This window comes from Talpa europaea (genome assembly GCF_964194135.1).
Source record: "Talpa europaea genome assembly, chromosome: 2".
NCBI lineage: Eukaryota > Metazoa > Chordata > Mammalia > Eulipotyphla > Talpidae > Talpa > Talpa europaea.
In genome coordinates this window covers 89,628,350-89,650,146 of record NC_140068.1, presented here as the reverse complement: position 1 = coordinate 89,650,146, position 21,797 = coordinate 89,628,350, and the positions used below count along the sequence as shown (strand labels likewise).

Below are 21,797 nucleotides of genomic sequence, written 5' to 3'. Positions count from 1 at the left end.
TGAGAGAGGGCCCTGAGGAGCTTGGATCAGACCTTCATCACCTGCGGGCTTCTCCAGTCTCCCTTGCTAATACCCCCAATACAACCAGATTTTCTACGCCTGGGAATGGTTTTGAGGTCCCTGGTCCCCCTGGGTCATACATTTCACAGAAATGTAACTATACGTGTGACATACATCAAGACGTAGAATCTGTTTAGTGGTTAGTTTTGAAAGGGGGCCCATAGCAGTAATCAAAATATATATGGCCAGCATGTATGCTCTGTGGTGTAGGAGTCTCTACCAGGGACACCATCATCATCCTTGTCAACCCAGTGAACTCCAGTCAGTGCCACCTTCTCTGGGAGGCCTTCCCAGACTTCCGCGATGAGGCCGCCCTTCTGTGAGCTCTAGAGCCTGGTGCCCACCTCTTTGTCAGAATAGCATCCAAGCCGTGAGCTCCAGGGAAGCACCATGTTCTGTTTCTTTGTGCATCCCCAGCATGGACCCTGTGCACAGTAGGCACTCAGCAAATGTGAATCAGGAAGGAGTGAGTGGGGGACAGGGAGAAGCCAGAGCAGGGGACATCCTTAGCCAGGCCTTGGGACCTACCTAGCTCCCTGTCATCTGGCCTGAAGGGGTAGTCCTGGATCAGGCCAGGAGGAAAGGCCAGAGTGAGGGGAGAGGTAGGCAGGGAGGCAAAGGGCCTGTCATAGGAGGTCTCCCAGGAATGAGAATGCAAGGCCGTGTCATTTTTTTTTCCTGTAAATCTTATAATTTCATGCTCCAGGGGACCACAAAGTAAGAATGTCTGTAGGGAGTGAATTCAACTCCTGGGCCACTCCCCCCACCATGAGACTGTGGGGGCTCTTCCCCTTGCTGCTTCCCTCCCCACACCAGCGATCTGGGGTTCATCTCTCCACTCTGGGTCTCCGGAGCGGACCAGCTGCTCCTAGCCATCCTCTTACCACCTGACCTCTGACCTCTCTCTGCCTCACCCTGCCTCTACCTTTGGAAGACAGAGTATTTGCCTGGAGGGAGTCACTACACATAGGACAGATAGAAGCATGGATCCCTTCCTGGTGACCACTTCCCCACCTCCCTCTCCTCACCCCACCCCCCTGGCCACAGCCTCTCAGAGTCTCTTGTCTCAGAAAGGTCAGATTTCTACTTTCTGAAGTGAATCTCACAGAGAAGAAATCCCAGGCCATTGTCCAGCTGTGAGGTCCAGGAGAAGGGGGGCTGGGGGCTGGGGAGAGCAGGCTAATCTGAAGTCCAGGTTTGCTGTGGGACACGTTCCCATAGATACACCAGTGTGTATTTGGTTACCCTCCTAAGGTAAACCCGCTTTCAGCCTCAAGGGAGGCTTAGCTGGTCAACGAGGGCGATGAGAGGGCTGCGGAGGGGGCATGAGTGTGTGCTCGGTACACAGCAGACACTCCGCAAGTGTTTGCTGAGTGGCGAGCATGTGCGAGTGCACGAGGGCCGAAGCTCTGCCTTGGCAGTGCTTGGGGCGGGGAGGAGGGAGTCCACTCAAGGACACGGTGTGTGGACAGATGTGAGGGGCCAGAGCAGACACAGGTCCCCACATAAGTGCATCAGGCATGGGGCCGTTTTGGGGAGAGGCTGAAGGAGGCGAAGGAGGGAACCATCCAGCTCAAGAGAAGGGAAAGAATAGGCCTTAGGGAAAGTCTGCTAAATGCCAGGCATTGGTCTTGACCCCCAGGTGTTTCCGAGATGGGCCATGGCCCAGTGTTGTAGACCAGGAGATGGGACCACAGACAGAATATGGAATACTGTGCCAAGGTCACCATGCTGATAGGTGGCACTACTGGCCTATAAAGCTAGGTCTACCTGATACCAGAGCCCTTTGGGACAGGCTGCCTCCTGCTCTTGCTCCCCAGGAGGCCTTTGGGGAGCCTGGAGGCAGATGGTTTTTGTGTGCCTAGAATGTAGATTCAGTGCACATCCCTTGAATTTGAGCCCCAGATGGCCCTGAGTAGGGGGGCAGAGGTCTTGACTGACCTATGGAGAGCTTCCTGGAGAGCTTCCTCACTCTACTAACTAACCCAATTCTCACTGCCCACTCATCCACATCCCAGGACCACTCACATGTCAGAACAGCTCCTTATGTAAACTCTACACACTTTCCACTTCTACAGTGCCAGCTCAGATTCCAGACCAAATCATTATGGCCTCCAAGCCCAAACACACTCCTCAGGACTTGATGAAACTCCCCAAGCACCTTAAGACCCTGCATGTGACCCCCTGGGTTCAGAAACCACACCATGCTCAGACCCTGAGGCTGTACCCTTATCCCCAGCTCTGTGTTCTGACTTCAGGGAATGGCACGCCCTCAGCCCCATACTGGCCACCTAGTAGGGCAGGTGGCCTTGGAGTCAGACTTGCTGACCTCAAATCCTGGCAGATGGCTCCTAGCAAGTTATTTAACTTCCTGGAGACTGGGTTGACAATCCTTACCTCACAGCCTCACCAGGAAGGTTTCAATAAGATCTCGCCTGTGAAGTACAACCCTTAGCAGTAGTACCTATTGATAATACCGAGTCCACCAACTGCACTGCTTTCCTTTTTGGCCATTGGCTCTTCCATATGCTATGGGGCTGCCAGCAACCAGAGTGAGTTCCTATAGGCTCTGGTCCACAAACCCTGGTTGCTCCTCTCAGTGACACCCTCCTGCCACCTTTATCCTTGCCTCAAGCCAGGTGGACCTTGTCACCTTATAACTCACCCCCCAAGACCTTCCAGCTTTCCCTGACCACCTACCCTTCACAGCCATCAAAATCTTTCTGAACCCTGGATCCTGCTGACTCCTGACCTCCCACCCAGGCCTGGGTACCGCTGACTCAGCCCCTATCTTACAGGCTCTCCAGGTGGCCCGCCAGTTCCTGCTGCAGCAGGCCTCAGGCCTGAGCTCCCCTGGGAACAATGAGAGCAAGCAGTCGGCCTCTGCCGTGCAGGTGAGGAGGAGGGCCCTTGGCTGGCATTGGGCTGGGTCCAGGCCCCAGGTCGGAAGGGTGGGCTTGGCACAGAGGGAGGAAACAACCCAGTTGCTCTTGCCAGTCCCCACTGCCAGAAAGTGGGCATTTTTCCAGAAGGAAATGCAGTTGGTACAGGCAGAGAGCAAAGGGGCTTCCACTTTCTGTCTTCATTTGATCCCCTAGGCCTTCCTCAGCTTGGTCTTTGTCTCCGCCTGCCTGGGCTCTCAGTCTCTGTACCTGTGCCTGCGGCCTCTTCCCTGGCTCTCCCCTCAGGGTCTCTGCCCTCAAGCTCTCTCCAGGGTTTGCATTTCTCCACCTCTGTGGGTCACAGTGCCTGTCCCTCTGTTCCCCTTCCAGACCCTCTGCTCTCTGCTCTCGGTTGCTGAGGTCACCGCAACCCCCCCCCCCCCACCTTACCTTTCCCCCACCAACTCTCCAGGCTCCCCGAGCTTCCTGTCTCTTGCTGTCTCTCTGTCTCTTTTGTTTTCCTTTGGACAATCTGCCCTTTTTCCCCCCTCTCCCTTCCCCCAGCTTGCCGGCCCATCTGGCTGTCTGGGGGAGGGGAGATCTGTGGGGGGTGGGCGGGGGTAAGCCTTCTGTTTACCTTTTGTGTCACAAAGAACTTGGGAGAATTGCAGTCTGAGTCCGGGTTGGGTCACAACTGGGGCAGCCTGCTCCCCTCCCCCTCATCAGCCAAGCTTCCTCACTCCCCCCACACCTCCCGGCAGCAGCCTGGGAGGCTCAGAATTGGGGAGAGGATTAAGCTAGGCTTTGAAAGGAAGTTTATCTAAGGGAGGAAGGGTGGGCTAGATCCTGGGCCAGAAGCTGGGGGGGGGCGGGGGTTGAGGGGGCAGGTGCTGAGGAAAGGAGGGAAGTGAAGTGGAGGGTAGGAATGAGGTGCCTGGTGCTGGGAGAAGGACCCAGAGCTGGACTTTGTCCTGAGGTGGGGGCGTGGGGGGATGGGAGGCGGTGACCCCAGTGCTCTGACTTTGCAGAGTATCTGGGTTTTACGTAAAACAGGCCCATATTCTGAAAGAGCCTTGAAGAAGTTCAAGGTGCCTTAGCCCCTTGAACCTAAGTCTTAAGTACCTTAAGTCTTGAACCTAATGATACACAGTCCTTCACAGTTCGACCCGGGTGGCAGAGAGAGGGACAAAATCTGGAAAGTGAATAATGGGAAGAAGGAAAGTTCTCATGCTAGAATGTTGTACAAGTTTCTCATGTTGTATCATGTCCAGACTGGGTCTCTTCGATTACGGACCCACATGTGTACTCCCTGGGTCTGAAGTGGCCATTGGGCTACTCTTTTGAGTTCTTTGACACCAGCTTTCTAAGAACAGGGAGGGACAGACTGGGAAACAGAAATGCTCCCCCAAACCTGAAAGGGCTTGCTGACCCAAGGCAAAAAAGGAAGAAACTTATTGGTGGCTGGAGAGCTCAGGTCAGGGACCAAGGATTTTGCAGTTGGGTACGAGGCCTTGGAGATGTGAAATTGAGAAAGGCAAGGAGGCTGCGGATCCTCTCCCTCCAAACCAAAGAGGTCTCTGGATGGCTTAAAACTGAAAGTTTTGGTCCAAGGGACAGATGAAATGACCCTTTTCTCAGGTCTTCTCTCTCCTCACTTCTTCACTTCCCAATAAATTCATACTTTCATTCATTTAGCAAATACTTACCAGTACTTCATATGCAACCAAATTCTCAGAGTGTTTGTTTACCGTGGGGCATACACGAAGTGCTTTGCAAGTATCATCTCATTTCATCCTCACAATCCTATAGGGTAGATGCTGTTATTAGTACCATCTTGCAGATGAGCAAATTGAGGCTGAGAGAAGTAAACTTGTGTGCAAATTCACACAGCTAATAAGGAGGAGAGCCAGGCTTTGGAATCAAACAGCTAGCTCCAGAAGACACACTGGCTACCCTGTGACATTGCCCATGTGCTTAGCACAGTAATGAACACCAGCAGCCCCTGGGTTCAGAGCCCTGACTGGAGGTTCTCTGCCCTCAGGGAGATGGGATTCTCTGGTCTATGTCTAAACTCCCCCTGGAGCCCCAACTGTTGATCTTCATCTCCCAACCTTAGATATCTTCCTTGCCTCACATCCCAGCCTCATCATTCAAGTTTAAAATCTCCAGGAAGGTGAGACTTCTGTCCCCAAGTGGGGTCCAAGGTCTAGAAATACCTTTTTTATAAACTGTAGGCTGACAGGGATGGAGAGTGAGGGCTGGGTTTCTCCTTTGCCCTGTAGAAACATGTTCTTTGTGGACTTGGGGGTTGAGTACAAAGGGTAGGAAGCAAGATGAATGGAAGCCCCTTCCCCATGGCACCCCAGGGTTCTGGCCTGCTCCCCAAACTTGAGGCAAAATTGCCTCCCCACCTACCTCCCCGCTATGCTCACCATCCTGGTCCTAGAGCCAACATCAGAGGAGTTTGTAAAACCATATTAGACCTCCAGCTGCAGCCTAGAGGTTGCTTGGTTTGTGCTCAGGCTGGACAAGGGCTATCCTAGAAGGCAGTGCAGGTGGCTGGCAGTTTGGGCAGGGGGAACTGGGATGTGGCTTTTTAGTTCTGTCCAGCCTTTGTCTCACTTCAGCTCCCTTCAGGCCTACCCTTCTAGTATTTCTAGAAGATCTTGGTATCTTACCACCATGTTCTTGCTGCAACTCCAGCCCAGAGCTAGTCTGAGGACTTTCTTCTGTTCATTTGCAAAGGAGTTTAACCTTCACCAAGCTTTAGCCAGGCTCCCTACTCACCCAGGGACCGCAAGCTCCATAACAAAGAGGTTGAGTTTGGGTCCTTGATTCTGACACCCAATTGTATGCATCACAACCCTAAGCCCTGTAATAAACTTCCTCCCTGACAGCCCAGCACACTGTATTAATGGGTGGGGGAGGATGGGGTCCTGAGGGAGGGGCTGGAGGCAGCTGTCGGCATCCAGCCCTGGGCTCATACTGCCAGGGCTTTAGTAAGCATTTAGCTGCCCTGGCCGCTCTCCAGACAGTGACTCACGGGCCTTGCTGAGCCAACTTGCCAACAGTGCCCATCCTAACATATCCTAGCCTGGTGAGGGGTGAACTGGGACACCGGGGACTCCAACTCCATTCTCAAGAACCTCAAAGGGTGGGGTGGGGAGTGGATGGGGTCCACCAGCTCAAGAGGTCAGCATGTTGCAGACACCTCACTGACCTTTCTTGACCCCATTGGGCCACCTCAGAGACAAGTACAGCCAGGCTAATCCATCCACATCTCCAAAGTTGCCTCTCCAGCAGCTCCTCCGCCAGCTGGCAGAAACCTGCGGGGGCCAGGAGGCCTTCCAGGGCCATCTCTGCCATTCCCCTGCCTCTGAGTAGGAAAGCCCCAAGGAAGGAAAAGCCACATCCTCTCTTGCATGTCTCTCACGGTGACTCACTGCTGGTGCCTGGAAAGTTCTCCCGGGTGTCTAGTCTCAGTCTCCCAGCCGTGGACCTGGCGTGTTTCTAGTTCAGCCGTGGACCAGGCGTGTTTCCACCCTCCATGAAGTGAGGAGAAGTGGTCTGCTGCCGTGGGCCAAGTGGCCTGGCCATATTGCCCTCTGAGGCCGCGGTGCAGTGTAGGCACAAGAGTGGAGAGGGGAGAGGAAAGGAGAATAGAAAAGAGGGGGAAAGAAAATCCAGAATGTTTTAAAATGTGATTTTCTCTACATCTGTATAGAATTTCAAGGCATAAAAATCACTTTCACGTATCCCTTCTTCCACTGTGTCTTGGAGGGCAAGACTGAGGTCTAACTTCCTTAGACCTCAGTTTTCTCTTCTGTGAAATGATGCCCTCCTCCCAGGCCTGTGGGGAAGATTCAGTGAGAATACCCATAAAGCTGTGTCAGACATCTGAATAGCAATCACCAGTATCCTCTTGTGTAGTCCTGTAAAGCAGGGAGGGCAGGTATTCTGAACCCCCGTTAGCAGATGGGGAAAGTTGAGGTTGCTGATTTCAAATAAAAGTCAACGTCAGAGGCAAGAATCTAGGTCACCTGACTCAGAAATACAGGGCTCTGAGCTCAGCCTCACCATGCTGGGTACCCTGCAAGAGGAGGAGAGAAGGGAGAGTTGATCAGCCACCCACCTGCCTCTGGGGCCTCCAACAGTGGGCACGGGGACAGCTCTGCAAGGGGGGCAGTCGGTGCCATTTTCTGCCCCCAACCCAGGCCTCTCCCAGAGTGAGGACCTGGCTTTCCAGAATCTTCCTTAGGTGTAGTTGTAAAGAGGGCAGTTGGCCTTTGGGGATGCTGGTCTCATCCACCTTCAACCTCCTGGATGATTTGGTTTCCACACACACTCCTGGTTCCTTCTCAAGACCTGCTTTTGAGATGAGGGAGGCCATATAGGGCGCAGAAGCATGTCCCTGAAACCTGTAGTCAACACAGGCCTGGGTTTCAATCCCAGCTGTGCCACTTAGAGCTCCTCTTTAGAGGCCCCTTCATTCACCTGGCTTTGCCGTGTCTAAAAAGCTGGGTCGGGCTCCTCCTGGGAGATTTGCACAGAGACGGCTGGGATACAGCAGGAAAGCCGGCCGAGGACTGGGCTCAATATTCATTCCGTTCATCTGGAGAAGGTTGGGGGTGTGGGGCTTCCCCATGGCCCTGAACCCACTGCACTTCCTTGGTTGCTCTGCTGTGGGGTAATTCCCTAACTGGTACCTTAAGACAGTCCTGCCCCTGCCAGGGATCCGGAAGGCAACCATTCCTGCCCTGCACCACTGGTGGACCTAACCGGTCACATCCTGCCCAGGACAAGTCCCTGCAGGACTCACCTCCCTCCCTGGCCCAGGGCTGGCAGAGGGGCCTCTGATCTGCTGGGGAAGGCATTTCCTGGCTCAGGGGAGTGAAGGACATGTAGTAAGTGCCTGCTGTGTGCTGGGCACTAGCTCGGGCTTGGGGGTAAGAGGGGAGATTAGAGAAGACTACATGTGATTTCGGTGGCAGATGTCCCCATTGGGGCCTGTCGTGCTCACACAGGCCCCTCCCCTGGTCCTCCTTGCCTATGACTGCACAGGCCCGGGGGATTCAGGGAAGGTGGGGCTGGGAAAAGAACAGTATTACTGCTTTCCCCTGAACCTTTTACCTGTAGCTAGATTTCACTGGCCTTCTACAGAGGTCTAACCCAGGACAGAAAGCTGCTCTACTCTGAGAATTCTGCAGGTTGCATCTGAAAGGAGTCATCTGTTATCATTCAATCAGTCCCCACTTTATAGTCAAGGAAACTGACACCCAGAGAGGGCAAGTGACTTGCTAGAGTACACACACACACACACACACAGACACACACACACCCCTCTCTCACTTGGCACCAACAGCATCCCCTGGGCTTCAGCCATCTAACAGGTATGTTGTGTGTGCCATTAACAGGTATGTAGATGTGACATGGACGTGAGCAGAGACAAAGTGCAGGCTCACTCCCACCACGGGGCCACTTCCCTAGGTACAGGCTCCCCTCCCAGCCAGGCCACCTTGTAGATGGTGTTTGCAGAACAGACTAAGCAAGAGCTGGGTCTGGCCCCTGCCGGCCCTCTGCATCCCTGGGGGCCTCCTCCACAGCACTGACTTCTGAGCAGCATCACTAGGGTCCGATGTGCATGCCCTGCAGAGATGGCACATCCGCAATAATGCCAGGTTCTGAGCACTTATTGTATGGCAGGCTGTATTCTGAGTGTGAACTCTGAGAACCTTGAGAGGCAGGCACCATTGCTACTTCTGTTTCAGAGACCAGAATACAGAACAGGCAGGAGAGTCACTTGTCTGAAACTAATGGGTGATAGAATCAGAACTTGAACCCAGGCAGTCGCACTCCTGAGCCTCTCCCCCATGTTGTGGGTGGGGCCTTGGTTGCGGCCCTCCCTGAGGTGAGCAGGCTAACGCCCAATCCCACAGGTGCCAGTGTCGGTGGCCATGATGTCCCCGCAGATGCTTACTCCCCAGCAGATGCAGCAGATCCTGTCGCCCCCCCAGCTGCAGGCCTTGCTTCAGCAGCAACAGGCACTCATGCTCCAGCAGGTGAGTCTGGCCCCAGGGTAGCTGGGAAGTGAGGGAAAAGGGGGGCAGGTAGGAACTGGCCTCCCTCCTCCCACCCTGTTTACTACCAACATCACCAAGGGCCAAAGCAGTGGCAGCAACCAGAGGTGCTGTCTTGGCCGGCCTGATCTGCATTCCTCCAGGGCTGCTGGGGACGGATCAGAGGCCCAGGCCTTTCCCACAGCAGCGCCCCCTACTTCCTCCTTGTGTGCTGACCCCACCACTATCTCCAGAACCCCAAGGAAATTCATAGGACTATAACATCGTGGCACCTTGTCCTGAATGGGGACCCCCCCCAAGAGACCCCAGGGATTCAGAACTATAGGAGGAAATCTCTACTCCCTCCCCAGCCAGGCCCTGCTGGGACCCCCTTTTAGAGTAGATATCTCCCCGCCAGCCCACTCTTACCTCCAGGAGCCCAGTCATGACTGGGGAGGGTGGGGGGTGGTGGTAGTGGTGGTGGTGGTGGTGGTTCTGGGGCCAGTAGTGTCCTGGATGGGCAATCCACTCCTACCCCTGCTGTCCCCACTCCCTTCAGCTGCAGGAATATTACAAGAAGCAGCAAGAGCAGCTCCACTTACAACTCCTCACCCAACAGCAGGCTGGGAAGCAGCCACCCAAAGAGGTAAGGGTCTGGCAGGTCTGGGTGTTCCCCCACAGAGGACCCCTGCCCCACTGCCTACAGCGTAGCCTCCCCTGGCCAGGAGTTCCACAGTGGCCAGAGAGAAATGCCTGTGGGAAGAGTAGAAAAATGAGGACAAGGAGAGGGAGGGGATCTGGCAGTGTGGGGAGACGGGGAGTGGGCTCACGTCTCTCTTGCCTCATCCCATCCGCTACTCTTCTTGCCTCATGTTGTTGGACTACCGCCCTGGGAGGCTGAGCCTTGCATGCACATGTGCACAGTGCTATGTGGGTGCCAGAGGGCAGCCTTGTCCTCAGCCCTCTCCTGCCCCCTGTCTTGGTAACCCAGCCCCTCAGCCTTCCACTCTGGTCCTGAGAATCTTTCAGTCCCTCAGCAAACCACACACACCCTCCAGCCCCACCCCAGCTTCTGCCCTTTCCTGTAACATCCTGCCCAGCCCCTCCAGCTATCCCACAGTGTGCTCAGAGCTCCCCAGCCTACGCGCCCTGCCCCATGGGCCACAGAGCCTCCTGAGCTTCATATCAACCCTTCAGCCCCACCCCACATCCCAGACATGCACCTCCTTCCTGCTAGCCCAGCCACAGCCAAGTTCCAAGTTACATCTTTCCCAGAAGGCCGCCCTGCTGACCCAGTCTCCCCCTCAGTGGCCTTGTAATCAATGCATTATCTCTAGGCCGGGGAGGGGGGGGGTGGATATTGCCACCCCCCCCTTGCCCCCACCCCACCCTCCAGGCAGGCAGGCAGAGGCATCTCTGCCTCCCAAGCACCCAGGACGTGCTTGACTCCCAGAGCTCAGAAAAGACTTGCTGACAGCCTGACTTGTCAGTGCCTGTGTGAAGAACTCAGTCTGGGAGAGAGTGACCCAGTGCAGGAGTGAGCAAGTGCAGCCCCGGCAGTGGCCTGCCTGGCTAGTCCCTGAGCTTGGTCCCCATCACCAGCCGATGCTGATCTTTCAAAGTCCATGGGACTCCTTATTCTCTGTATCTAAGAGGCAGAAGAGGAGAGGAGCTTAGGGGGGGGTGGGGGGTGGGTAGGTGGCCCCACCTCAGCAGAAGGGGGGCACCCCGGGCATGTGGGAAGGGTGCCTGCCAGGCGGGAGTGGCCCCCAGAGGCTGACAGGCTCATCGATCATCCTGATGAGCGCCCCCCCAGGCGTGCGCACAGCTGCGGTGCGGGAGCTGAGGAGCGGAAGGAGGGAGGCGGGAGCAGGCTGGCGTCGTGCTGCGTGTCTGGGGCTGGCTGTGTGTGTGTGTGCGCGCGCGTGCGTGCGTGCATGCGTGTGTTTACTGCGAGGAGGCATGCAGCCCTATGGAAGCTGGGCCGGGAGCAGAGAAGCCGCAGCTGCGGACGCAGCAACGACAGCTCCAGGGACTGACAGGCCGTGGGAGGGGGTGGCCGCAGGATGGGGGCCAGATGGCACGCCTGAGGCCAACGGCACCCCTCTCTGCCCGCCCCCTCGGGCCTCCCACCAGGCACTGGGGAACAAGCAGCTGGCCTTCCAGCAGCAGCTCCTGCAAATGCAACAGTTGCAGCAGCAGCACCTGCTCAACCTGCAGAGACAAGGGCTGGTCAGCCTGCAGCCCAACCAAGCCTCTGGGCCTCTCCAGACCCTCCCGCAAGGTGAGTGGCCCTCCTCTCCTCCTGGGGGTGAGATGGGGAGGCCCCATGTGTCCTTCAGGCCCTGCCAGCCCCTTTCTCCCTTTCCCACAGCAGCCGTGTGCCCGACTGACCTGCCCCAGCTGTGGAAGGGCGAGGGTGCCCCCGGGCAGCCCGCCGAGGACAGCGTCAAGCAGGAGGGGCTGGACCTCACTGGCACGGCCACCACCGCTACCTCGTTTGCCGCCCCCCCCAAAGTCTCACCTCCCCTCTCCCACCACACCCTGCCCAACGGACAGCCCACTGTGCTCACACCTCGGAGAGACAGGTATAAGCCCAGGTTGGGAAGGGGCACTGCAGAATGGCCAAGGGCAGACCTGGACCCCAAGGGACAACAATGTGGTGGGGGCCAAATGGGAGGGTGGTGCTCAGGAACCCAGTTTATCTCTCTGGGAGCACCCAGAATTGTGTTTGGCCTTCAGGAAAACCTTATTAGGGACAACAACAAAAAAACATTATCAGCAGAGGAGCTGAGGCTGAGCTGGACTCAGGGTCACTGGGGTCTTCAGGGGCTCTGACCACCACCCTCCTCCTGCCCTCTTAGTTCTTCCCATGAGGAGGCGCCTGGCTCCCACCCCCTTTACGGACATGGAGAGTGCAAGTGGCCAGGCTGTGAGACCCTGTGTGAAGACTTGGGCCAGTTCATCAAGTAGGTGTCACTCCCTCTCCTTTCCCTTAGCCCTGCTCCCGCTGAGGCAGCCTTTCCCCACAGGGCCCCTCACCCCTCTAGCCTGCCATCCAGTCTGCCCCTTCTTGGACCTTCAGCCACCAGCTTTCCTGTCATTCTCACCCCAGGAGGGCCTATTCCTTTCTTGCCTCCCCCCCCCCATCAACTCCCTGAGCATTCCGATCCCCCCACCCCCTCCCCCAGTCTGTTCTAGGCCCAAGCCTCCCTACCCCCTTCCCAGCAAGGTGGGGGTACGAGGAGAAGCCGAGGACTCCCCCACCAGCCTTCCCTGCTCCAGCTTCCCAGCTCAGCCCCTGAGAGTGATGGCCTAGAGCCAGGGCTGCTGGACAGGCAGGGCGGGAGGTGGACAGGCGGCTGGCAGCAGGCAGCCAGCTGCCACAGCCATGCCAGGCTCTGTCACTGACTGATTAACTCTGCTGTCTCCCAGACCCTTGCAGCATCAGGGTCAAACAAATTGTTTTCACGCTTCGTCAGAGGTTTACTTAATTAGTTCATTTGCAATTAGATCTCTCTGTAGCTGGGATTTTAGCAAAGACATCAAAGAAGGCTGACGAGAAGGCGGTTTCCTCCGTTGCCCCATCTTTTTCCCACCTCTTCCCCTTCTTTGTATCTCTTGGTCTGTCTGCTTTCCAGGCTGTGGGCGGGATTAGAGGAGGGGGTGGAGGGTGGTGACAGCAGGGAAACCAACTTTCTCTTCCCCTTCCGTCCCCTGGAAGACACCTCAACACAGAGCACGCCCTGGACGACCGGAGCACAGCCCAGTGCCGGGTGCAGATGCAGGTGGTGCAACAGCTGGAGATCCAGGTGTGGCCCCCGGATGTGGGGGAGGCACGTAGGGGTCCAGACCCCTCCACAAAACTGTCTTTCTGGTTGGGACTTAGGGGGTCACGTGGAAGGATCACCTTAGGTGTTCTAGGTCCTAGTTACCATGGTCGTGAGGCAAGGACAGCTGGATCCTGAGGAATGACCAAGGTTGGGGGCCATCTCTGCTGGGAGGTCCAGGAGAGACTCTTGCTAATAACAACAAAAGTATTAACAGCTATGTAGTGAGCATTTTGTGCTGTACTCAATACTTTATATAACACGGAATCTCTAAACAACCTCATATGGCGGGTACTGTTATTATCCCCACTTTACAGGTATGGAAAACAGAGGCACAGAGGGGTGAAGTGACTTGCCTCCAGTCATACAGCTAGTGGGTGGCAGAGCTGGGATTAGCCTCTAGGCAGTCTGGCTCCCGAATTTAAGCTGGATAATGCAGAGTACTCGGGAGGCTCCGGGACAGTCCATCAAGCAGTCAATCAATATTTACCCATTTCGCTGTGGCACCTAGCAGCATGCCCTGCCTGCAAGGGTAGTTGTGAATGATCTATTGAATTTATGAATGGGGTTGAATGAATCATTCATCCACCTCTGAGTCTCCATTCAGTATGAAGACCCCTTCACACACACACACAAATGCTACTGAACTCTGGTATTGTTCAGATACAGCCTCTGCCCTCTATGGGGAGAAAAGATCCCCAAATTATAGTATCTGTGATGAGCTGGAGCCTGGGACAGTCTGGAGGAGAATCACAGAGAACTTCAGTAAACCAGGGACCCCTGGTCCTGACCTGGAGGGTCTGAGGGGTCTGAGAGGCACAAAGAGCCAAGGCCTTCCCAGAACATGGACAGAGGGAGCCAGGATGAGAGTGGTGATGGGGATTCCAGTGGGGGTGTGTGTGTGTGGAGGAGGCAGAAGACCCATTGCTCAATCCTGGCTCTCCACAGCTTGCGAAGGAGAGTGAGAGGCTGCAGGCCATGATGGCCCATCTGCACATGCGGCCCTCTGAGCCCAAGCCCTTCAGCCAGCCGGTGAGTGACTCAGCCCTGCCAGCCTCCCACAGCTCCTCCACGTTTCCCTGGACCCGAGGGACCCCCACGCTTCGGGGCTGGTCTCAGTACCCACCCCATTGCTCACAGCTGAACCCGATCCCTGGCTCCTCCCCATTCTCCAAGGTGACCATCTCTGCAGCAGACTCATTCCCGGATGGCCTGGTGCACCCCCCCACCTCAGCCGCTGCCCCTGTCACCCCCCTCCGGCCCCCTGGCCTTGGCTCTGCCTCCCTGCACAGTGGGGGCCCTGCCCGCAGGAGGAGCAGTGACAAATTCTGCTCCCCCATCTCCTCAGGTAAGGGCTGCAGGGGAGGGGCATTTTTTCCCTAAGGTACCGCCGCCAATCTGGCTATCTCATCCTCTGCTGTCTCCCTTAGAGCTGGCCCAGAATCATGAGTTCTACAAGAACGCTGATGTCAGGCCCCCCTTCACCTACGCCTCCCTCATCCGCCAGGTGAGCACAGGTGGTGGGGGGAGGGGCTGGGGAATGGCACAGGCTGCATCACCCAGCCTGCAGGGCCTGGGCCGGAGATGTGACTTCCCCCTCACACCTGTCTAATCCGCGCCCACGTGTGCTTCCTTCTCAGCGATAGGGCCTCTCCTGCAGGCTCCAGCTCAGTCAGCCTGCTGGTCACTCGGACGTGTCTCTGGGGACACACTATTTTTTGCTATTCACACCCACTATGACATTCATTTTCTCATCCCTGTTACCCACACTCCCATGAAACTATTTTCTGATAGACTGTGGCCACCCTTAGTCTCCTCCTTCTTCTCCCTCCCTCCCAACAGCCCCCTCTGTTCCTGCCCGTGTGTCTGTAATCCTCTTGTCCTTAATGCCCGGGTCACATTCACATGAACATGCATTTACACATATCCTCTCTGATGGTCCCACACACACACATACACACACTCACACATATTCTTGTACACATACTCCCCATTTCATGCTTAGGCCCTTTGCCAAAATCAGGATAAATTCCAACACCCTGGACATCTCTCTCCCCAAAAATACTGCTTTCCTTCCTTCTACAGGGCAGGGGCACTGAAGCTGTCTTCTCTCCAGAAGACACCATGTGCTGCCTGATCACATGCTTAACCTTTGAGGCTTGGGTGTCATCTGTCTTCAGGGGAGTTAGGGACCAGGCAGAAGAAAGAGATCCTGGCAGAGAGAGCACAGGCCTGTGAACCTTCAAGGCCCATACTGAGGGACTCTGCTTCTTCCCTGCCCACAGGCCATTCTGGAAACCCCTGACAGGCAGCTGACCCTGAATGAGATCTATAACTGGTTCACCAGGATGTTTGCTTATTTCCGGAGAAACACTGCCACCTGGAAGGTGAGGCATGCCCCTGCCAGCTGGCCCAGGGCCCCAGTCACCCTTGGAGACCAAACCTGCCTAACCCTTGGGGAGGCAGCTATATAGAAGTGGCCCCACCAGGACTCCGGCTGGGTCATGGGCCCCTCCACCCCACGCCTTCTGCCCCTCCTGTCATCTCGGCACCACTATTTCACAGGGGCTGTGGAATGTCTGCTAACCATCTCTCAGTGTCCCCCTTCCTTCCAGCCTTGTGCTGCCCTCTTTCTGGAAAGAAACCCTATTCTTCTTAGGGGTGCTCCCCCAAGGGCCCCAAAGGCTCCAGCCTCCAGCATTCAGTGTGTGGGAGCCAAGAGGGAGGGAGGCTGGGTCATATTCACAGGAGACCCTAAGGGTCCAGATACCTGGGCTAAAAGCCCGTGTTCTGAAGATGGGGGTAGATATGTGCATGGACCGAGAGACCATGGACTAAACACAGGCACAAACAGGCACTCACTCTCCCCAGCTCTGCCATCAGCAACAGGCAGATAATTGTCTCCATCCAATTAGTCATTTTCAACATCTTCAGCCACAAGAGTTTTCCTAGGGGACCAGAGGCAGGCAAGGGAGGGACACTAGGAAAATGGAACACGGAAATGTGGGCTGGGACACTAGACCATTTTTTTTTTTTAATTATAGCTAAGATAGTATGTGAAAGAGATTGGTGAAAATATTAGGGTGTGTGCAGCAGGGTAGGAAGAGATATCTATATTGGGAGGGGTAGAAGGAAGTTGGGAGTGTTGGCAGCCCAGGGGAGGTTGCACACCGCAGGAGGCCCTAGCGCAGACCTTCATTAGATCCCTGGCTCTTGAGTCCCCCTGCTGGTTCAGTGAAGAATTTGCAGCTAAATAAACTATCCCCAGCCCTGGCTACCGCCACCACCGCCAAATCCCACCAGGTTTCAACAAGTGTCGCTAAGGTCCTCTCCCCACCTGTGCCTGGTACTGGGTGGGGTCTGCACAGGGCCCAGTCTTTTCTCTCCCAGGAGTATGCTTAATGCAGTAGGAGGGAGTACTCCATGACCTTCCCTATCCCCGAACCCAATTCCCAAAGCTTGAGAGAGGCTGCCAGCCTGGGACACCAGCTCTCATTGGCTGTGAGTGATGTCATTTCTTGCCAATCACAGTCCTGCACACTCTGAGACAAGACCACCTGGTCCAGTCTCCAACCTCTCGGCCAGTTCAGTTCCCAGGTTTTATAAATGGTGAGAGTCCTGCACAAACATTAGGTATCATTATATTTATCATGCAGTGCTTCACTTGAATGTTGCATATAACACCTTATTTTTAGGGGTAACCATGCAGGGCTTCCGTCTGATCACTTGTACCCCTTGGGGGCAGAGTCCCACTCCACCTTCCCTTCCTGCTCTCCAAACTGTCTTAGCCCACTGTAACTTTTGCTTCTCTCTGTTCTTGAGATCAGGAAGAACTGGTTTAGGTGACGTCCTTCAGTCCCTTGACTATCACCACGCCACTCCCTATACCCCCTCAGCCTCTGGACTGCCTATGGCTGCCCAGCCTCGGTCATCTCAGTGGCAAGCCCCCCACCCCCCCCCCCCCAGGTCTCCACCTCCGTCGTCCCCCTTCACTTAACAAGAAGCCGCTGTGAAAGATCGCATGGGTGGCCTTCCTAGTTAGCGGTGCTTCTGCTGCTGTTTCTGCCACTTAAGGTGGCCTCCGTGGGCACAGCAGAATCCATCTCAGCTCCAGATCAACTTTGGCCTTTAGCATTTTTTACAGTCAAGCTTCATACGTGTTACTCGGGAAACATACCCCGTCTACACCCTGTCTACATGCCTTCTGCCCCTCCTGTCATCTCGGCACCACTCTTTCAGCTTCCTTCACGCCCTCCTTCACCCTCTGTGGCCCCCATCCTGAGCTGCAGTCCACTTCAGCCCAGGGCAGGAGGGTTGGGAGCCAGCATGGGGCAGGCCAGCTGCTGTTCACCCAGGGACAGAGCTGCCATCTGCCAAGCTGATGGTCCTCGCCAGCCCTCCCCTGTGCCCGTCCTTTCCCAGGGCCCATGTTGTGGGCCAGTCCTTTTGTTTACGCAGCCCCCTCCAGACCCCTTAAATTGCCGTTAATGTTTCAGCGTAACGAATTAGTCTCTCATCACGAATCAGGCTTCGAAATGAGGGAAAAAAGCCCCGGTGAGGCCATCCTCGGAAATTGGGGTCATTCTCATTTGCAAAGCGGAGGATCGGAGCCCCGTAATGCGGGCAAATTTATTCCGAGGCAGGAGCCCCGGCGTGATTAGGCCCTTTGTAATTATCGCTCCAAGAGATTCCACTCCAGCCGCCCGCCTCCCTCGTGGATTAGCAAGCGAGTCGGAAAAATACACAGGATTTAATTAGAGGCAAATTAAAATTGGTAATGAAATCGGGCCAGTTGCAAGTGGCAAGAGTTGGAAGGGAGAGAGGGAGAGGGGATCTCCAGGGGCATGGGCTGCCCGCCCTGCCTGCTTTCTTCCCCGTTTAGAAATGTAAAGAGGAGACAAGGATGGGGACAGGGGGGGAGGCTGAGGGAGGACAGGTAACAGGGACGGGGACAGCTAGGGGCTGGGAACAAGGGGAGGGAAGCTGAGAGGAGAGTACAGGGACAGGACTGAGGGGCATGGGGGGAGGTGGATGAGAGCCCCAGCCCAGGCTCCCAGGAGGGGAACTGGGCCAAGCACCCCCACCCTCACCCAAGTGTCCTATAAACCACATGACCTCAATTCCTGAAGTTATCCTGCGGGAGGGGGTGGGAGTGACAAGGTGACATTTCCTCTCCTCCTCCTGCCTCGCAGCTGCTAAGCCCACACTCTTCTGGTTTCTTTCTTTCAGCAAGTACATATTAGGCCTCTACTGTATACTCTCAGTAAGCTCTCTGTTCTAAGCCACGGCTTCCACACTCCCAGGGGTGTTGGCAGGTGCAGTGAGGGTTTATGTGCTCTTTCTAAAACTTTTGAAAGCTTCATGGAAAACTGCATGCACCTGAGATGTGGCATGTTGGGCTCACCAAAGTGCCAGGGCTTGCCCGTGGTCTCATGCTGATCAGAAGCCCCAAGTAGCGACTATATGTGTCTTTGATTCATGGTGATGGAAAAACATTACTACTAACTAGGTATCTGTTAGTTGATAGACAGTATTGTCCGACTGTGGCAGGAGAAGGGGGTTAGATAGTGGGTGACCTTGGGTGGTAGAAGGCGCTGGCAGCCCCCGGCCCCGAAGTCAGGAGAGGGCCTTCCTCCTCAGGGTGGCTTGCCGGCCTGCCCTGGGCCAGGGCCGGTAGGACATGGACTTTCCCTTTGTACTACCTCTGAGCATCTGCTCTCACCCCTGTACCCTCAGAACGCCGTGCGGCACAACCTCAGCCTGCACAAATGCTTTGTGCGCGTGGAAAATGTCAAGGGCGCCGTGTGGACAGTGGACGAACGGGAGTATCAGAAGCGGAGACCGCCAAAGATGACGGGGTATGTGGGCCCAGATCTGGTAGGGTGCACCCCCTGGTGTGGGCTGGGTGGGGCGCACTCTGTAGGCACTCCAGGGAGCCCTGTGCACCAGATCCTCTCACTTTGGGGGTTGAGTAGAGAGAACAGCGCAGGAGACCAGGGGGGACTGGAATCTGGAAGTGACATATGATTGGTAGGTGGACATTTTTGTCTTGATCTGCCCTTACCTCTGACTGAGGGAAGTGAGGGTGGGACCTGGTAACAGAGAGACAGACGCCGGAAGCAGCCTGGCCGGACCTGGCACATGACTGCCGAGGGGGTGCTGGTGAGGGGACTGCCCTCCCCAAAGCCACCTCCTCCTCCTCACAGAAAGAGCAGGCCTCAATCTGGGCCCCATCTCCTGGTTTTACAGGCAGACGAGGCCCAGAGAAGGCAGGGTCTGAAGGGGTCGCATGGCAGTGGCCGCAGAGCTGGGGCTTTGACTCCTGTCTTTGGTGTTCTCTCAGCCATGCAGCACTTTCAGTGTAAACTGAGGAAGCCGAGAGAGGGTTAAAACCTCTTCTTCTGCTTCCCCTTCTGGCACCAGTGGCCTTATCCCCACACCAAACACCCCCTCCCAGGCCACCATTCTTGCCTGTGCGTTCTGGGTCAGAGGCTCTTGGGGAGGGCAAGACAGATCTCTGGGAGTGTCTGTCCTTCTAAGACTTCTTCCAAAACAAGCGTCTGTCCTTCCCCAGAGAGTTGTGGGGTTGGAATAGGATTGGGCCCTGGAAAAAAGAAGGCAGGCCATCCCAGCGCCCCACGTGCCAGACACAGTGCTCGGTGTCTTCAGCCTCATTACCAACTTGGGACAGATGACCTCTCCGCCATAGCTGTGTGACGCTGGGCCAGGTCCTCAGCCTCTATACACTGGGGGTAATCACTGGGGAAGAGGCACAGCTTGAGCCATTGCCTTTTCTCAGCCAGCTCCAACTTTCTGTGTAGAAAAGTCTTTTGGATGGAGCATGTGGGCACAGGCTGGCACAGGGCTTATGAGATACCCCCAAAGTCAGGATGAAGAAAGTGTGACACGTAAGATCTGGGACTGTCAAGGCTCAGACCCTGCCAAACACTAGAAGACCTAGACCAGAGAGAAGTGGGGTTGGTGTGACATAGAGACACTGGGGGTTCCCAGCTCCCTCTCTCAAACTCTCAGCACTAGACACAGTGCAGCACCTCTGCCAGCCTCAGTGCCTCCCCTGTGAAAGGGCCCGGTCATCGTGAGCATGGAGCACGCACCAGGGCACAGGACTCAGCAAGCAGTGGACAGTCCTTCTCTGGCCTCCCCAGAAAATGAAGGGACAGTCCCTGACACAGAGCAGGCCCTCAGGGGCAGGAGTGAGTGACGAGTGTGTATGAATGGACCAAACACTCCTTCTCTCTCCCCAGGAGCCCCACCCTGGTGAAGAACATGATCTCGGGACTCAGTTACGGAGCACTTAATGCCAGCTACCAGGTGACGGGCCCACACACTGACCTGTAGAAGAGACCTTCCCCACCTGCCCCTGCAGAGGACCCACCTATGGGAGGAGGGGAATGGGAAACAGGGTGTAGACCAGTCTGGGTGCCGGAACCCCAGCCCTCGGTCCCAGTCACTCGGGGCCCAGCCCCACTTCTGGCTTCAAGGCTGGGTTCTGGTGGGGCAGGGCAGAGGGCAAGGAGGTTGGCATAACTGATGGCGCCCCCTTGCCTGGGGGTCCTCTGTCTCCTGGGGAGAGGGATAAGTGAGGCCCAGGTTCCCAGGAAAGCTGCGAGGCCAGAGGTCAGAGTCAGCTCTGGCCTTGGGAAGGGTGCTGTGTTCAAGGCCGAGTCTGCACACGGTGGCCAAGATCAATGTGTCTCCGGGGCCCGCACATACACTGGAGACCCACTAGGGTTGGAGAAAGGCCCACACCTGCCTGGGGAGCCCACTGACAGGGCCTAACACTGTGCCTGCAGGCCGCCCTGGCCGAGAGCAGCTTCCCCCTCCTCAACAGCCCTGGCATGCTGAACCCCGGCTCCGCCAGCAGCCTCCTGCCCCTCAGCCATGACGACGTGGGTGCCCCCGTGGAGCCACTGCCCAGCAATGGCAGCAGCAGCCCCCCTCGCCTCTCCCCACCCCAGTACAGGTGAGCTCGCAGCATGACCTGCCCCAGTGCCCTGAGGGAGGAGCAATCTCCCGTTGCAGGTGGGATCCCCATCTTGTCACCGCTCCACGGCCCACTCCCCAGCACCTGGTCCTCGCGTCCTCCTCAGTGTGCTCTCCCCGCTCTCTGCACGCCTCTCCTGTCTTCACCTTCGCTCACCTCCCCCTCCCTTCCTATGCTCCTCTCTCCCCCTTCTTTTTATTTCCCCCCATTCTCCTTCCTCTCCCCTTTTTTCCCCACTTACTCTCCCTCCTTTCCCACCCGAGGCCACCTCTATCCCATAGCCCCCTTCCCTTTGAAGAAAACCCTGAGGGAGATCAGACCCAAGACTTGCAAGCCTCAGTGGCTCTGGGATGATGGCTCCTAGAACGGAGAGCTATGGATACCCTACTGTGCCCCCAAAATTCTAGATGAGAGTTTTGGAGGGACAGGGGTAAGCTCCCAAGGTGCCCACACCATTCCTTCTGTCGCAGCCACCAGGTACAGGTGAAAGAGGAGCCAGCTGAGGCGGAGGAAGACAGGCGGCCAGGCCCCTCCCTGGGCCCCCCCAACCCTAGCACCACGGGGCCTCCAGAAGACAGGGAGCTGGAGGAGGAGCTGCCTGGAGAGGAACTGTCCTAAGGGCCTCCGGGGGCTGGCAGGGCTGGGGTGAGACCCCGCCTTCAGGAACCCAGGCCCCACCTACCCCCACTCCACAGTCCTGTCCAAACCTCAAGGCACTTCTAGGACTCTGATAGGGGGCTGGGCCAGCGACTCCTAACGTGACCTGACTGACAGGCCTGGGGAGGGGGCTTGGGGAGGGTCCCACACCCAAGGGGACACTGAATGCCTGGTCTGGGACCATATGAGGACTTGGAGGGGCCCAGACCCCTCCTGAGAACCTCCCCTACATCTGAATTCCGCCTTCCCCCAACCACCAGCAGCAGCAGCAGGGCCCTCCTCCCCTACCAGCTCTCCCCGGCAGGGC

The 21,797-nt window shown here is 56.3% G+C and overlaps 1 protein-coding gene across 8 annotated transcripts in view; it reads left to right on the top strand.

Moving 5' to 3' along the window:
• FOXP4 (forkhead box P4) overlaps nt 1-21,451 on the top strand; it is a gene marked incomplete at both ends in the record, with an annotated part of 30,809 nt that extends 9,358 nt beyond the window's left edge. Inside the window, 15 exons of one of the 8 annotated variants that reach the window (XM_084228236.1) lie at nt 2,859-2,954; nt 8,879-9,001; nt 9,564-9,644; nt 11,135-11,282; nt 11,373-11,586; nt 11,863-11,967; nt 12,723-12,810; nt 13,777-13,860; nt 13,969-14,176; nt 14,259-14,335; nt 15,114-15,215; nt 18,565-18,686; nt 20,094-20,160; nt 20,643-20,812; nt 21,304-21,451. In XM_084228236.1, the coding sequence (XP_084084362.1) occupies nt 2,859-2,954; nt 8,879-9,001; nt 9,564-9,644; nt 11,135-11,282; nt 11,373-11,586; nt 11,863-11,967; nt 12,723-12,810; nt 13,777-13,860; nt 13,969-14,176; nt 14,259-14,335; nt 15,114-15,215; nt 18,565-18,686; nt 20,094-20,160; nt 20,643-20,812; nt 21,304-21,451 (1,833 nt within the window). Of the gene's footprint in view, nt 1-2,858; nt 2,955-8,878; nt 9,002-9,557; nt 9,645-11,134; nt 11,283-11,372; nt 11,587-11,862; nt 11,968-12,722; nt 12,811-13,776; nt 13,861-13,947; nt 14,177-14,258; nt 14,336-15,113; nt 15,216-18,564; nt 18,687-20,093; nt 20,161-20,642; nt 20,813-21,303 lie in introns of all 8 variants that reach the window. The other 7 variants (XM_084228238.1, XM_084228235.1, XM_084228233.1 and 4 more) reach the window with 7 other exon arrangements.
• Nucleotides 21,452-21,797: the final 346 nt, after the last annotated feature.